Consider the following 16,473-nt stretch of genomic DNA (forward strand, 5'->3'; position numbering starts at 1 on the left):
GAGAAGCCGGAAGAAGAGCTGAAGATTTGGAACATTTTTACAGGAGCGATTAACCTTTAATTCGGATTTGTGGGTAGCGACATGGCCCTCCATAAGCATTTCATCGAACCATGAGGACCCCCACGTCCCCTTTCCGGCCAGAGCCCTCCAAACCTCGATATATGTTGTTTTTATATATACCGTACAGTAGGGGCGTGACCCCCTACGGGCTTATTACGAGTCAAGGGGAAACGGGGCCACAGAAAAGAAGGGAGCCCAGATATGCACTTTAATTTATGTACGACAAATACCATAACGTGAGAGAATGTTTTTCATTTCATGGGTATTTCCGATCGTGTTTCCAAACTTCAGCATTGACAAAAACTCTCGCCTCATTCTGAAACCCCATTTTCCATTTATAACGTTTATTAACCTAAAAAAAAAATAAATAAAAAAAAAAAAATAAATAAATAACAAAACAAAAAAACAAATCAGCACAAAGCATTTTTGCTTATGGAACTTACTTTAAAACATTAGTGTGTGCAATCCTTCTATGGTCTTATAAATTAAAAGCTTCTACCAGGATTTCTAAATGAAATCTGAATCCGACATAGAATGAGCATCCAATAATTTACGTTAGAAGAACATTATGTTCGGTAAAGGTGTTCCTTTCCGATATCCGATATGGCTAAAATCCTTTAAAATAAAAAAGTAGAAATATAAGTGGGAATTAGATATGAAATCAGTTTTTAAATAATGAAAAATTTATAAACCTCTTGCAGGTCAAGTCGGTAACCAAATGAATCCTTATTTTTCATTAGACCATTAGACTCACGTTCGAATGATTGAGTTCACTTCCTTATCATATGGTTTACTTAGCAGGATTTGTTATCTGACGTGTGACTAGTTGACTACTTTCTTCGGTCCGATACTGGTCAGGCCTAGATGAGGTGAGTTGGTTGAAGACACGCGATTCCAAGTTTGATTCTTTAGCCACTACCAGTGGAATGACACATATCCAAGTACAAAGTTGCATAGATGTCTCAACATATGTTTTCAGCTGATACAATTGATTTCAGTCATCAGCATATCTGTTCTGTAATATTAGAGAAGAAACATTATAAACATTTCAAAATGAGACTTTGAAAAATAAAAAAACCGACAAGAAATTCCAACCACTGCAAGTTTTCTTGGGAGCTCCTTTCTCTAAGCTTTCTTTCGTTTGACTAAAGCAATTCTAAAATTATTCTAATAAAAATGCAAATGAAAGATCTGCCATCAAGGAAACTTGCATGATGCATATGAATAGGCTAAGCTAACAAAGCTGATTCAGCAATCCAAATGTAAAAAAAAAAAATGTTTTCTTCTTACATAACACTGAGATTCAATTTAACTTTGCTATCAACATTTGTTTACCATAGACCAATGATGCCAACATTTCGTGGATATACGATTTTCGGATAAAACAGTGAACCGTGAAACTCTTTACCGTTCAACCCAAAGGCGAATGTAAAAAAGATCAATATCTTGTGGTTCAAAGTCATGCAGAAGGGTTCCAGTGTTTGTTTTTTTTGGCAATCTGACATTATTCAGTCCATCAATTCTAGGCCATAAAAAAGTAGAAAACGTGAAAGAAGTGCTTACTTAAAATGTTTGAAAACTCTAACATAAAAAGATTTTTTTTTTTTTTACCACGAGAAGATATGGATTCATTGAATGTGACTAACACACTGCAAACATTAAAGAGTATCACTCTTTTGGTCTATCTATCCTATTGCCAAATGAAACAGGTGGTTTTACTTAATAACAGGTTACCATCCTTACAGTGATAGCACTGAAATTGAATCGACATATTATGGGTGCCTGCTTCAACCATTTCGAAAGTTTGGTAATATCTCCAGGGGTGTCAACAACAAGTGAGTTGATGTAACTGGTTTGACACAGATACAAAGGCTCAGTCTATACCGTGGTCTAAAATCACAACAAGCTAACATCTCTGCAACTGTAAAGAATAAAAAGATTAAATAAAAAATATATATATATCCAAACAAATTGTTTTGCAACTAACTTACAGGGAAGAAACAAATAACAATATGGTATTGCTTATTGTCAGACTCAAACTATCAGGAGACTATGGTAGCTAACAACTTAAACCACACAATGTGTTACTCCTGTGAAAGAAGTTGCAATTTATTTTGGCTGTGGACAAAAATAAATGCAGCATGTTGTTATTGGCAACAAAGTTGTTGTATCTCATTAACTGCAATTACAATGGTCTTCCGTTGACTGAACAGCTTGGCTTCTGCTGCTATAGAGTGGAAATGCTGCTGATAACTTGTAAAAGAAATCCAATTTCCTTCATCATCCAATATATATTTAAACAAGGATTATTCTGACTTATTTACCAATTTGTGATAAATGAAAAAAAATGTATCAATTTTGTGCTGGTCGGTTACAACACGTGTACATTATGGAAATCCGTTCCGATATCCGATTACGACAATGTTTCTCCACCAATTAACACACATCGCGTCGAAAACTACGAAAACCTACGCCATTAAACAATCTAATTGATTCTCTTCTTCTACGTCGCAATTCTATGGCCTAGGTCACACCTATTGGTAAAATCTATTGCCCCCCAGAATTCTGGGGGGTAATAGCAATTTAGGCCGTTGGAAGAAATTCTAGTGGCGTCAGTGGTCAGTTGCTAATTGCTATTGCCCCACAGAATCCAGATGGCAGCGTGTCTCACTAATTTTCTCGGGTCAGGATAAAATGCGGACGCGGACCGCGGACTGCGGACAGGAGAAACTGCGGACTTTCACCTGCGGACTGGCCTCCCGATTTTTACATTAGCTAAACGACTGACCAACACTCAACAGACCTAGGTCAACTCAGTGTAGAAAAAAATATAATATGTGGGAACAGTAGAAAACGATGAAGACGGAGGCCCCAAGAATTCTGGGATGCAATAGATTTTACCAATTTGAAATGTAAAATCGCTGGTTTTACGAGAAAACCAATGACTTTATCGAAATTATCGTTCAATTTTGATTGTACCGTGTGATTTTTGTCGATTGTCAAAATTTAAAATTTGACTGATGTGCTAAAAGCGTCTAAACCGTAAACCGTGAAACAATGATCATGGCTCCGCGTTGAGTTATGCACTTTAAGTCCAAAAACTTTCCGCCCTAAACTTCACACTTTAGGTACTCGTGTAAATAAACAAAAGAGACTGTAGCTATAACTTGTTTTAAATGATTGGTATTAGTTGAGTTTGAGTATTATTTATCCATTGAAAAAGTTTCATTAACTCTTGATATTTGCTGTAGTCTTTGTTGGTAGTCTCTTTGCCTTACACTTTACAGTGGGGCACAATGTTTTCCAATTGTCGTCGAATTTTGAGTTGCGGAAGAATTTCACATCACCTCTTTCCCAGGTAATGAGGTATTTTTTATTCTATTTAAACCTCCTAATAAACTATATCTGTGATATTTTCCCCTCAAGAAATGGATCTAACAACAGCACTGTAAAGAAGAGGGTCCAAGATGTGGGACACAAAGTTTCAAAAGAAATCAAAAGTTACGCCTTGACCAAGTATGTTGACTATGTAAGAAACTATGACAAGATTCTGGAGGTGCGTTTTCCAAAGGCAATGAAGTATGTCATAGATTAAACAATAAAGAAAAATATTAAAAAGTAAACAATGTTTTCATAATCATTTTGTATAGGGTCTACAGGGTTTTCTCTGTGGGCATCAAAGACCTTTACCAAGACACTAAAGCTTTTGTCAAAGTAAAGAATCTTATCCGGAATGCCAAGAAAAATGGTGGAGGAATTCATTGTTTGGGGCTGAAGGATATGGAAATCTTCTACCGAAGTAGAACAGAGTTATAGTGAATTATATTTCTTATACTAGTCTTTGTTGTAACTTTTTTCCAGTGCCTAGAGAAATGTTGAGAGTCTCACCAGTTCTTCTCATTAGTGCTTTACCATTTGCCAATTATATCATTTTTCCATTGGCGTAAGTATGATAAAAAAAAAAGGTTTTCTTGTTTACCTTGCTTGAAATATTCTGAATTGTATTATTCCTTGTGTTTTCATATAGCTATCTCCTTCCAAAGCAATTGCTCTCTTCCCATTTTTGGTCATTGCAGCAGCGGCGTGACTTCGCGCTTCATGATCACAAAAAGTGCGTTCAGCATTTCCGACCAGTTTTCCGATGCATGCAAGCAAGGATATCTTCGGTTAGTGAAAAAAACTTAGAGGAGAAACTGAGTAAAATCCTGTCTAAACTCGCCAGTGGTGTGCACCCAACTGTTGAAGAGATATTAGATCTGAAAATTTTATTTCAAGGGGAACCATTCCATCTTAACTGTTTATACCCACGTCACAAAGTAGGTTATGTTTTTCTTCGCTGTTAAGCCATAGAGCATCCGAAAAAATAATTTTGTTTAATTTACAGAATCAATTGTTGAAAGTTCACGGTATGCATACACTTTGGTCCCGCCGACGTCGGTTGTCTCAAAGGGCGGAAGAGATTCTCAATAAAGATCGAGCCCTTAAACGTGAAGGAGTGGCAACGTTGTCTTTGGAGGAATTGCGTTCTGTATGTTAGCTTACACGTAATACTATTCATTACTTACCTCTGGCCATTGATGTGTATTTTCAGGCTTGCTTCATACGTGGACTAAATCCATCTAACATGAGAATTGAAGACATGGCTAAATATTTGGAACAGTGGATTGCAGTCTCCGTTCACATCGAACCATCGACATATTCTCTCATTCTTCATTGCCCCATTTTGTTGGCATATAACGAACCAACTAATCGTGTGCTGATTCAATAACCAAATTCTATCCGTCTGATCACAATCTAGTCTTTGAAGCTAAGTGTGTATGTAAATTTGGATTGTGAAATAATGAATGTTAGAAATAGCACGACAAAATAGTACCCCTGTTTGTCAATTGCCCTTTATCTTTGTTAACCCAAAAAAAGAAATATTTTGTAAGTTGAAAATTTAAAAAAAGGAAAAAAAGGCGTCGCTCATCAGGGCTTCATATACGACAAACGATGGTTGAGTGGAGGACGATGTCGGGTAAAGTCAAGAAAATATTATTCATTGTTAAGTCGTCGTCCAGATATCAAATAACTGTCAACTTCGTTGTCAGGTGCAACGATGGGTATAGCAGCTTTAGCTCTCCGTGTAGGTTGCGATCCATGCCTTATTGGCTGCTTAAAGATAAAAACAACGAAATTAAAACACTGCTTATTTTCTTTAAAAAATAAAATGCCTAATACTTGTCTTCCAGGATCGTAGTACATTGTACCACCACCATACATGTAATCCTGTGTCGGCGAACCGATAGGAACCCCTACTGGGACGGCAGGAGGTGCTGGGGCCGGAGGATAGCCTTGATACGGCCCAGCATTGAAAGGCGCTGGGCCTGGACCAGCGGGATACATCGTTTGTGCAATAAATGATGGCGGTGCACCTTGCGCTGCTACAGCCATCGGAAGTAGAGGAGCTGGAGCTGCCGAGACGAAATTAGGAGGTGGCGAATCGTTATATGAAGCATAGTATGCCGTATTTCCTCCAGCGGCAATAGGATAAGATGGCTGTTGAATCACCGAGGGCCCTGTATTGGCTGGCGGAGGAGTCGTCATCCTCTGTCGTTGAGATGAATATCGCTTCGACCGGCCGACATCTTGATTACGCGATGGTGCAGAATGATCTTCAATGCGCACCTGTTCCATTCCGCCCACCACAGCTTGCTCGGCATTTCCTTCCAACGGTCGGCCAAATTTGCCTCTTCCTCGACCTCGTGGTTCCTCGTACGGACCGCGATGATCCATTCGCACATCCTGGGAAGCCCTTTGGCCACGTGAGAATCCCTGATGAGATGCACCAGCTCGATTGTTTCCTCCATCTCCTCTATCCCAATTGGGATTATCGTTACGGCGGCCACGAACGTTGGGAGCTCCTCTTCCTCTCGGTGCAGCATCTGATCCACCACCGCGGGAAGGACCTGCGTACATTGCTCCATCTCCGCGGTTGCCTGCGCCTCGCGAGCTCCCTCCACGAGAGATTGCACCACGAGTGGTAGCATCACCAACTGCTTTTCTGGGACTCCTCAAGTTTTCTTTCGGCGGTTGTTCGGCAGTGTTCTGCTCATTCGGCTCACCAGACTGGGGCAAATTATCGCCACGGCTTTTAACTGCTTTAGATTCTTTTGATTCTCGCCGCTCTTCGAACGTTCGGCCACCACCTCCTCGTCGGAAAGATATGGCGTTCGCCTTACTGTTATTGCTGCTGTTACCGTTACCCCCTCCACGGCGTTCATTACCTCCGGTCATTGCAGCAACTCCCCTTTCACCTTCTCTCCAATTGGACTGCGAAGACGGTTTCGGATTATTCTCCCCTTGGGCTCTATTTTCCTGTCGATTTTCTGAAAGTGCTGGGAATTCATCCTTTTTAGGCATTTCTTGACGCTGCGAGCGTTGCGGCCGACCATCGGAATTGCGGTCGAATCCGGAACCGCGTTCCGAAGGGCCACCTCTAGAAGCAGCACCACCACGTCCACGGGGTCGTGAATATGCATCTTCGTCCTCCCAAGTACGATCGTACTTATTGGGACCACGACCATAACGTCTGCGACGTCGCGCTCTGTAAATTTGTCAGCGAATAATTAAGATGCAAGGTTGGCCGGCTCAAGAGATATAATACCTTGGAGCTCCTTCTTCTTGACGTATGTCATATCCGTAAGCATCAACCAATTCATCGCCAGTTTTAGGTCCTTGCTGATTGGGGTCAAACATATCATGACCCCAGCGATCGATTGCTTCACTTCTCGTTTTCTTCGGTTTTTCCTCCACACCTACAGGTTCCTCACTAAATTTCAAATTATGTACATCCTGGTAAATTAAATTATCAAACGAAGCTTTTCATTACGTGACTGCTTCTTCAACCTCCTCGCGATTTCGGTCATCATGTTCGTAAAACCCACCCCGCTTTGGAATATACTGAGGATTTCGACGGTCTTCATCGTCATCTAATGGTTTGGTTGGGGTATCTTCCTCGTCACTTTCTTCTCCGTCCCCTTCTTCGCGTTCACCTTCTACAATCTCGTCTTCTTCGTGTTCACCTTCAACCGCCTCGTCTTCTTCGTCCTCGTCTTCAATAACTTCACCTTCTTCATTTTCGCCTTCAACTAGTCCAGCTTCTTCATTCTTTTCTTCTTCTGAGTTCCTTCCTTGTTCTTCCACTGACTGGTTTTCTTCTAAATGAGACTCATCCTTAACTTCCTCTTCTATTTTGCCTAATGGTTCAATATGTTTGTCTTTGTGATCTTTGTTATTCTCTGTTTGTTTTTCACCAATTTCTTTCAAGCTGTCTGCATTGGGTTTTACTTCTTCCAAATCAACAGCTGATTTACATTCCAATTCTAACTGAGATTCAGGGGTTAAAGCTGGTTTGTCTGCACCATCTTCTGCATTTCTTGGAATGGCTTGACAATTTTGATTTGAGTTTATGGAATCATCCTTAACCAGATTTGCTTCTTTCTGTATATCTAGCTGTACCTCTTGTTCTGGCTGATTCTTGCTGTTATCCATTTGTTTTTCCATGGCCAAAACTGTTTCGGAATTGCTAGGCATTTCTTCTTCTAGCTTAGCTTTCAGGGTTGGTTCTGAAAGACTAAGATTTCTTTCATCAATTTGATGTTTTTCTTCAGAAGCAGTCTGATTTGCTGTAGAGGTATCCTGCTTTGCAACAGCAAGATCTTTTTTCGCTTTTTCAACTTCATCTCTAGCTCGTGCTGATTCCTCCATGGCTCTACTAAGCTCTTCTCTGGCCTTTGCCAACAAATTTCGTGTTTCTTCAGAATCTCTGCTGGTTGTTGAAATCACCTCTGTGGCATTCTTTTGGATAGCTTGCTCACCGGGAAGTGTTTTCTCATTGTCCTCCAACTCTTCAGTGGGCTGAGTTGCAACTACCTCAGCCTCAGTAGAATTTGTATGTTTTTCAGAAGTCTAAAATAGAAATTGCTAGAGTTGAAACTGCAACACGCAATAATGTTACCAGTATTTAAAAAATTTCACCTGTGGATTATCGGTGCTTTGCTCTGTAGTTTCGGCATCTGCCATTGCAGTAACACCACGCCTGCCGTCGTCGTCGGCCATGTTTTCTGGTTGATTTGTTTATTTATACTAACTGCCCCACCCAAATCCAAGCCGATGTACACTAAATATAGCTGAATTTCACTACAGTCATAAGTTATGCAATTAAAAAGTAAATTTTTGACAAACAGATTTAGAAAGTGTAGACTAAAGAAATAGTGTCGCCCAAAGTTTTGGCTATGACACATTGCCAGATCGAGTTACACATACACATAAATTCCGATAAATATTCAGGATTTCAGGTTTCCAAGAAAATTGAGGACTTGAATTTAAGAAATTCTGGATATACGAACAATTTAAATAACAAAAAAAAAAAAAGGAAAAAAAAAATGGTAATGAACCTTTTTCTATAATCGTTCCGAAACAGTGATTCATGCCGATAGCATATCTCTTCCCCGAGTATTTTACTTCCGATCTAGGTATGTACTGTGTACAAAATATTGCCAAATAATATTATTCACCCAATATACGCATCTGCCTGTGAGCTCACAACTGGATTGAAGAGGCTTGTATTAGTGCTGGGCTTTCCTAATCTGTAAACTGGACTGTATATCTTAACTCAACCGAATGATAGTAATGGTAATGTTGACCTTAAATGGAATGTATTCCACAACCTCCTGGTAGAATAACGAAATATTCACTTATCACTTTTTTTTCAATCGAATGACATACAAGCGCTGTATATTGTGCGCAGCAATATTCGAAGGTACGGTTGAAATTCACGACTATTTTCGAGCCAGCTTTAACTTTCGGGCACGCCTCTGTCACGTCGCACTCGCTTTCGTGATAGCGGGTTCTACTATTTTAATTCATTCTATATAATTCACGTATAACGGGACTCGTCACCTGCTACTGGAACTTAGCCGATTTGGACTTCCCATTCGACCGGGGATCGGAGTTTCAGCTGCATGTAATACTTAAGAAAACACAGGTATTCATCGGAATGTAAACAGACTGATTAAATTCCTGAGATCTTAGAATTTCCATAATTTTTCAGTATGTTTCTAAAGCCTCCCATTCACACTCACACAACGCATGATTATATAAGAACTCCGTAACAAAGGTCACAATAGTCTAGCTTCATATGATTAAAATTCAAACGGTCAGCAAGAATGCTACCCACGTTGCGCGGTTTTCTGCCGGGATAAATTTGAATTTTTATACTCGAAGTCAGTGGCAACACCTGACAACAGCATGAAGCAAGGTCGATAACGGTGAATTCAAATGATTGTGAAACCAGGTAGTAGGCCTATGACGAAATGTTAGCAGCAAAGTACATGAAAACATATTAATTTCAAAATCTGTAGTTTTCGTTTGAATTCTCCGTTTTAGTGAGGCTTTGGTAAGAATTTTCTACTCTGTCACTCACGACGGTGGCCGGTAAAGATCCCCAAAGCCGATTGTATGCGGCCGCTTATATGGGTTGTACCAAATATTTAAAAATTAAACAATAATTTCAATTTTAGTATAAACGACGGTTCAATGCTGCATTTCTACTGGGTTTTCGGCGAATATCCATTCTCTCGAGAAAACATTTATGCAGAAATCATTGTTAATTTTGCTCGTTTCAGCGTTTAACGTGGCTATCTTTTTCTTTTTAGTAATGTTATTTTACACTTACGATTCTGCATTGAAGGTATTTTCCTCTCCGATGGTTGTCAAAATCAAAATTATGATAAACGCCTTTTCACACGGTTGATCAAACGTTGTAAAAAAAAAACCGCGACAAATGGTTGGCCACCTATAATAATGTCGCAGAAAGCAAAAATACGTAATTTCATTATTTATGTATAAATTAGGTTAAACAATGAGCTGGACAGCTACAACTAGCAGTTTCTTATCTAAAGCTTCTACAGCTGCACGCTTAACGGGTTACGATGCTGATATGAAAGTTAGTGGAGTATCAGCATCCTTAGTCGAGATTTTCAGTTGATAATGTCGTGACCGCAATAAATACGGCATAACAACATGAAATTGTGTTTTGGGTTACTCCTGATAAAAGAAGCTCAACCCAAAACAAAGGTTTTGCTGTTTGGCTTTTCGCTTCATTTTGACATTTCAAATTAAGACTTGTGACGAGTGCCAACGACAGCATAGTTTGAGTGACCATTGAAAAGCTATTTCGACATTTAAAACATTAGCATAGTTTACCAATAAACATGAAGCTTGCTTTTTTTGCTCCATTTTTTCTGGTTGTCTTTTGCCAAGCGGAAGCCAACACTGATAGTCAGGTGAGAGGTCCCATCATCTGGCAAGATGAATTTGAATATCTAGACTACACCAAATGGATGCATTTGATCACTGCATGGCGAGGCGGTAATAACGAATTTCAATATTACCATAACCTTACCGAGAACAGGTATCAGCAACCAATCTTAACTGAGCTATTGTAAAGCAGAAATGTAATTGCCTATCTTTTTTTAAGTTATGTGCGTGATGGTATTCTGTATATTAAGCCAACATTGACTGCCGACCGTTTCGGTGAGGATTTCCTTTACAACGGTGTACTCGATTTGAATCAGGAAGGCTGCAATGTAGATTGGGAAGGAGGATGTTACGTGTAAAAGCCTTCGTCTGCAGTATACGTTATTCAAGAGTTTCTTCATCGTTATTTTGTTAAAAGGGCTGCTGGGGATGAAATTATCAATCCCATCCAATCAGCGCGAATGGTGACGAGTGAATCCTTCAGCTTCACTTATGGAACGATCGAAGTAAGAGCTAAAATGCCTAAAGGAGATTTGATATGGCCAGGTACAAAAGAAAATATTACAAAAATGTAATGGGAATTAAATAACAAAATCTTCATTTTTCTGATAATAGATAGCGATATAGATGAAGCCGAAAGATAATCTTTATGGCAATTGGCCGTGATCAGGCGAAATCGACATAGTAGAAACAAAAGGAAACGCCAATTTCTCGTGTGATGGCAATCCTAATGGGCGACAATTGGCTGGAAGTACTTTGCATTGGGGGCCGGATCCTAGTCAAGACAAATGGCGATTGAGCCACTGGGAAAAGTGAGTAAATTACGATTTGCTTGCTAAAGAAACTTGCACGCATGACTGTATATATATAAATAACAAGCTTATTAAACTAGGCTAACACTTCGTGCCCTGCTATTAGATTAAATAACCTAAAACCGCAATCCCCACCCCACCCTCCAAATTGAAAAATAAAAATATTTTGTCCAGAATTAGGGTTAAAATTAACGAAAAGTGTAGCATTAACACATCCTAATTCCAGTCTGATACATAATTTATGTTTGGTCAAATAGTCCGCGCGTTGCTCACGATAAAGAAAATTTGATCAACCAATGGCTGGGTCGCCAGTTGAGGTGGCATTCAAACAAAGATAGCGTTTGGAGGCTAACATATAAATCACCATAAAGTGTTTCAATTTCGACACTCCTTATTGAGGGGTTAGATGCAAAAGGCTAGAGTACAATTTTAGCTCACTCAGAAAATGAAGTTTACCGTTTTTGCCTTTTTTGGGTTGACCGTTTGCCATGCAGTCAGCATCCAAAGCCAGGCACGTGGCCCTATCATTTGGCAGGAAGAATTCGACACTCTTGACTACAGCAGATGGAAACACTTGATCACAGCATGGCGAGGTGGTAGCAACGAATTCCAGTATTACGGCAACCTACCAGAAAACAGGTACAATTAGTCTCTGAAAAAATAGATAAAATTGTTTAAAATAGCATAGTATTATCATAGTTATGTCCGAGACGGTATTCTGTACATAAAGCCAACTTTGACTGCGGACCGTTTCGGCGAGGATTTTCTGTACAATGGCGTACTCGATTTGAATCAGGAGGGCTGCAACGTAGACACTGACGGAGGCTGCTACGTGTAATTATTCTAAATATAACACATTCTTTCGGTTCTCGACTAATTTCTTTCATTAGAGTGGCTGGAAATGAAATTATCAATCCTGCCCAGTCTGCCCGGATGGTAACAAGCGATTCATTCAGTTTCACCTATGGAACGATCGAAGTCAGGGCTAAAATGCCTAAAGGAGATTGGCTTTGGCCAGGTAATTCCTCATAGAGCAATTTTTCATAAAACTTGATTTAGCATTAAAGAAATTAATTTTTTTTCTTTCAAAAGCTATTTGGATGCTTCCTACGGACAACGTTTACGGCGGTTGGCCGCGATCGGGTGAGATTGACATTGTAGAAACAAGAGGAAACGACGACTTTTCATGCAATGGATATCCAATTGGGAGACAATTGGCCGGCAGCACTTTGCATTGGGGTCCAGATCCTAGTCAAAACCGTTACGAATCGACCCACTGGGAAAAGTACGTTTCATGCCTACGCAAATTATTCAAACAGCAGCACTAACATTTGCTCTAGGATTATTCAAAATCCCGATTTCGCCACTGATTTCCATACCTTTCGTGTCGAGTGGCTCCCAAACGGCTTTCAATTTTACATTGATAATCAAATGATTGGTGAAATGTATCCACCAGCAGGTGGATTCTGGGAATTGGGTGGATTTAATGGACAGAATTTGTGGAGCTCCGGCACCGTCATGGCACCTTTCGATCAAAGAGTATTAAGATATAAAAAATCTGCCTAAATTAATTTGCTTTGTTTTTCGAAAAGTGTTAATCAACATTTTTGAACGCGTAGTTCCACTTCTTGCTTAATGTCGCCGTTGGAGGCAATTTTTTTCCTGACGGGTGCCAAAACGCAGTTTACGATAAACCATGGACAGCCTCTGACCCGACACAGATGAAAACTTTCTGGGAAAGCCGTGACAAATGGCTACCCACATGGAATGCTGCAACGGAGGACAACACGATGCAAGTTGACTACATTCGCGTGTATCAACTGGGCTAAAATTCTGGAATACCTATGAAATGTTTACAATTGATTTATCTAATTATTACAAGACAAGTGCTTTAAATAGATAAACAGAATTATAATCATGTTTCTATTGCGTAACATTGCAAAAACGTTAATTCTTTTCGGGGAAAGGAGCTTACAAACCCCGCCAAAACTACTGAGCGGAAAATATAAACAGAAAATGCATGACTTGAGCACACAAAATGGAGAACTTACCTGAGAAAAAAAATCTTACTATATCAGTCGTATCTTGTCTTGTAGGCGTCACGAGCTATTGTTTCATTTCCCGAGACGAATAAACAAAAACAGAGATACTCTGAGGTGCAGTTAGAAGGCTGTGCTGTGGTAGCAAGAGTTAGCCAACATAAAAAGGTCAAATTCCTTGAAGATCGAGACGAAAAGAATGTTTCGTTTTTGCTTGTAACTGTAGAGATCTAAGGCAGCTGACTCATTTGTAACCGTTTATACCCAGTTTGACAAACAAGGTTTTTAAGAGGAGTATTAAAATTGCACATTTTTGTAAGCAACCAATGATTTATTTGGAAATCGGGTTTTTGTACTGTGATAGTTAGTGCAAATCGGAACTTTTGAGTTGACTCGCCACCTGCTTCGCAAGTTTGGAACTGAGACCATGTTGCACGACTTTAAAAATACTATAAACAACCAATGAATTATCAATCTAAAATTGAAATATTAAATTTCGTGAAATTTTCCTTATCCAATAAAAATAAAAATAACTGATAAAGACTTCAAATACTAGTTCATATTCTTTTCGTGCATATCGTTTCATTATTATTGGCAACTGCGCTTATTCCATGGTTCGAAATTTTAGGTAACGAGAACAAGCAACTCCATCTCGTTCAGGGGCCTGAACGCTGTTAGGCAAAACATGACGACAACTCCTGTTAGGGTTCAGGTCCCTGGCAGAGTAATAGAATACTGGTGTAGCCACGGCCATGTTAACTCCCCCTCTCGGATTTTTTCCCAAAAATTGTTGCCAATTTCGCGTATCGATTGTGAGAAAATGAGGCAAGATATCGATTTAAGTGTCCCATAACCGTAACTGCCACCTAGGAATTGAGTTTTATGGGTTGTTATTGTTATAACAACCCATATGTTTATACATCCATTTTTTCACACTAATTAATTAAGCCACTTTTTGTTTACTTTTTGAAGTACAGACGACGAAAATGAGCGAAAACATAGCGAAAACGTAATACATCACAAGTTCACAACACAGCCGCTGTGGCGCTTTCGTTATGGGACAGAAAGACTTTCAGGCCAAAAAGGCAATCGGAGGGCCCACCATAAGCGTGGCTACACCAGTATTCTATTACTCTGTCCCTGGCCTCAATTTGCAGCAAGAGATAGGCAGCTCAATTCGCTATACTAGCGCAACTTGCCTTACGCATTCAGTGGCAACTCCATCTCGTTCAGGGACCTGAACCCTGTCAGGCAAAAACACAAAACCCCCGAGCCGTTATTTTTTTGTTTTGTGTTTGTTATTATTTCTGTTTATTGTTTATTTTTCTTTCTGTTTCTTTTCCGTAATACAATGCCTTTTAACTTTATAATTTTGTTTTCCATTATTAGAATATTACTTAATTAAGCAACGATATAATTTCATTAAAATTACTGTAATAATTGTGAATTTCCACTCATGGGCATTCGGGTAGTGGAACCGGTTCCAAAACCCGATATCATTACAGTGTACCCTATTTGACTTGTTTTTTGCAATACATCATAGTTTTATTTATTTTCCTTCACTTGCACACCCATTTTAAGTTAAGGCTGGGCCATATCTTTTAAAGTGGGTATTTTAAACGAAAGAAAACCGCTTGATAAGCACCTACCCGAGTAATGACCCATCAGCTATTTTTCAGGTAGGTAGGTCGGTGCGGTTTAACGTGTCTCGGGTAATCCCTCTATCACAGTACACAAAATTAAAATAGCTTTATAGGTAACAATATTAGGTCTAAATAAACAAATTTTACAGAAATGGATAGCCGATGATGGGGGCTATCCACTTCCGTAAAATTTTTACTTAAAAAATACCTAGCCGAGTAGTAAACCGATTGGATATTTTTGTCGGTGTGGTTTGACGGATCATGAACTAAATGAATTATAATCGGTAAACCATAAGCTCTATATTTGAAAAAAATTACAGGAATGGATAGCTCTTGATTAGATCAATCCATTTGTGCAAAATTATCGCATTAAAAAATTTTACTAGGGTAGTAAACCGATTTACAATATTTTGCTTTGGTTGGTACGGTTTCACGGGTATCGGGTAACCCCCACCTCCCTGATATATGTAAAACTTCAATAATTTTTTGCGGAAAAACTATAAGTCTAAATTAAATAAATTTTACAGATATCGATAGCCCTCATCAAAAGCTACCCATTTCTGTAAAAATTATGAAAAAATATTCATAAACAAAAAACTTGAGACAAGACGTTTTTTTATAGTTTTTGCGCTCTATAGACCAAGATCGGATGCTGAGTTGCCAAGGCTGAATTCCGACCTGCGGTATTTGTCCTCTCGGGCCCTATAGGAGGGAAATGAAAAATAATATATTTAATTAAGTTGTAGTTAGTTTTATTACAAAATCTTTTGGAATCGTGTACTATACCTCTGTGCTGATATAATACAAAAATTTTATCTCCAAAAAAGCTGTTATTTTTCCAGGAAACTTTTTGAAAGGTACTTGTTTACAATGTACCGTAGCAGACGTAAAGTGATTGACTGTGACTAGTGACTGTAGTGTCAAACTGTTTTCGTTTTTTATGTCATGAGTAGTGTAGTTTGTGATGTCGGTAATGAGTTATTTGACACAATTAGTCTTTTTAAGTTATCTGATTATGTTAAAGGACTTATTCATAAGGAAACAGAAATTTACTTAGAAAAACGTCTGCTTCTTGTTCTACAGTTGTAATACGGGGAGGGGGGAGGGGTGTTGTGGAAAGGTAAACAAGTACCTTTCAAAAAGTTTCCTGGAAAAATAACAGCTTTTTTGGAGATAAAATTTTTTGTATTATATCAGCACAGAGGTAGAGGAGAGTGGGGGTAATTGAGACACAGGGTAATTGAAACAAAAATTGTTTCTCTCGCCGTATAAGAGGAATTTTCTTGAAAAAATTAGGGTTAATAGAACAAGGGGGTTTACAAGTTTAGAAAAATTTACGAGTTTTTTTATTAAATAATTTTTAAGATATCCCGAAAAAACTGTTTTTTGTTCTCCGTCTGTTAAATTTGCGTTTTCAATTTTTTTGTTTTAACCCCTAAAACGCTACATTTTAGTAATAAAATTAGTTTCAGATGATTTGCAATTCATTTTTCTACAATTTAATGTCATTTAATTTTTCCCTGCACTCTTAAATAATTTTAAATAATTAAATGTAACGATGACCCTATTGCAGGGCAATTGAAACACTTTGTTTATATTCCCTGGTTGCATTTTTTT

At 38.8% G+C, this 16,473-nt stretch overlaps 2 protein-coding genes, 2 long non-coding RNA genes and 1 pseudogene across 14 annotated transcripts; 2 read left to right on the forward strand and 3 right to left on the reverse strand.

Annotated features, from left to right (window-relative positions):
- Window positions 1-141: 141 nt before the first annotated feature.
- Window positions 142-2,735, reverse strand: LOC116921437. 7 transcript variants are annotated; one of them, XR_006646102.1, is made up of 8 exons: window positions 2,385-2,731; window positions 2,052-2,313; window positions 1,804-1,981; window positions 1,672-1,709; window positions 1,396-1,582; window positions 753-1,075; window positions 504-675; window positions 142-412 (listed from the first exon to the last, which is right to left on the reverse strand). It is a non-coding gene; the product is annotated as an uncharacterized LOC116921437 (long non-coding RNA). The 7 variants fall into 7 exon arrangements; XR_006646101.1 differs by having other exon boundaries at window positions 1,780-1,981; XR_006646103.1 differs by having other exon boundaries at window positions 1,469-1,582; window positions 1,672-1,981; window positions 2,385-2,735.
- Window positions 2,736-3,057: 322 nt separating this feature from the next.
- LOC116921435 (LETM1 domain-containing protein 1) lies at window positions 3,058-4,932 on the forward strand. Of its 4 annotated transcripts, none has more exons than XM_045173001.1 (8): window positions 3,058-3,188; window positions 3,312-3,418; window positions 3,487-3,639; window positions 3,711-3,859; window positions 3,922-4,003; window positions 4,088-4,376; window positions 4,445-4,588; window positions 4,652-4,932. In XM_045173001.1, exons 2-8 carry the CDS (start codon window positions 3,357-3,359, stop codon window positions 4,826-4,828), a joined length of 1,056 nt encoding a protein of 351 aa, XP_045028936.1. In that variant the 5' UTR covers window positions 3,058-3,188; window positions 3,312-3,356; the 3' UTR covers window positions 4,829-4,932. The 4 variants fall into 4 exon arrangements, with proteins under 4 accessions (XP_045028936.1, XP_045028934.1, XP_045028933.1 ...); XM_045172999.1 differs by having other exon boundaries at window positions 3,100-3,243; XM_045173000.1 differs by lacking the exon at window positions 3,058-3,188 and adding an exon at window positions 3,213-3,249.
- A 4-nt stretch (window positions 4,933-4,936) lies between these two features.
- LOC116921433 (uncharacterized protein DDB_G0290685) lies at window positions 4,937-8,355 on the reverse strand. Of its 2 annotated transcripts, none has more exons than XM_045172996.1 (5): window positions 8,080-8,355; window positions 6,932-8,010; window positions 6,707-6,871; window positions 5,281-6,646; window positions 4,937-5,211 (listed from the first exon to the last, which is right to left on the reverse strand). In XM_045172996.1, exons 1-5 carry the CDS (start codon window positions 8,158-8,160, stop codon window positions 5,095-5,097), a joined length of 2,808 nt encoding a protein of 935 aa, XP_045028931.1. In that variant the 5' UTR covers window positions 8,161-8,355; the 3' UTR covers window positions 4,937-5,094. The 2 variants fall into 2 exon arrangements, with proteins under 2 accessions (XP_045028931.1, XP_032783611.2); XM_032927720.2 differs by having other exon boundaries at window positions 4,937-5,214.
- Window positions 8,356-9,892: 1,537 nt separating this feature from the next.
- On the forward strand, window positions 9,893-11,178 carry LOC116934418 (annotated as a pseudogene).
- Window positions 11,011-13,639, reverse strand: LOC116934417. The gene is made up of 3 exons (XR_006646105.1): window positions 13,226-13,639; window positions 11,631-13,016; window positions 11,011-11,137 (listed from the first exon to the last, which is right to left on the reverse strand). It is a non-coding gene; the product is annotated as an uncharacterized LOC116934417 (long non-coding RNA).
- Between the last annotated feature and the right edge of the window lie 2,834 nt (window positions 13,640-16,473).

Source organism: Daphnia magna, linkage group LG4 (genome assembly GCF_020631705.1).
Source record: "Daphnia magna isolate NIES linkage group LG4, ASM2063170v1.1, whole genome shotgun sequence".
NCBI lineage: Eukaryota > Metazoa > Arthropoda > Branchiopoda > Diplostraca > Daphniidae > Daphnia > Daphnia magna.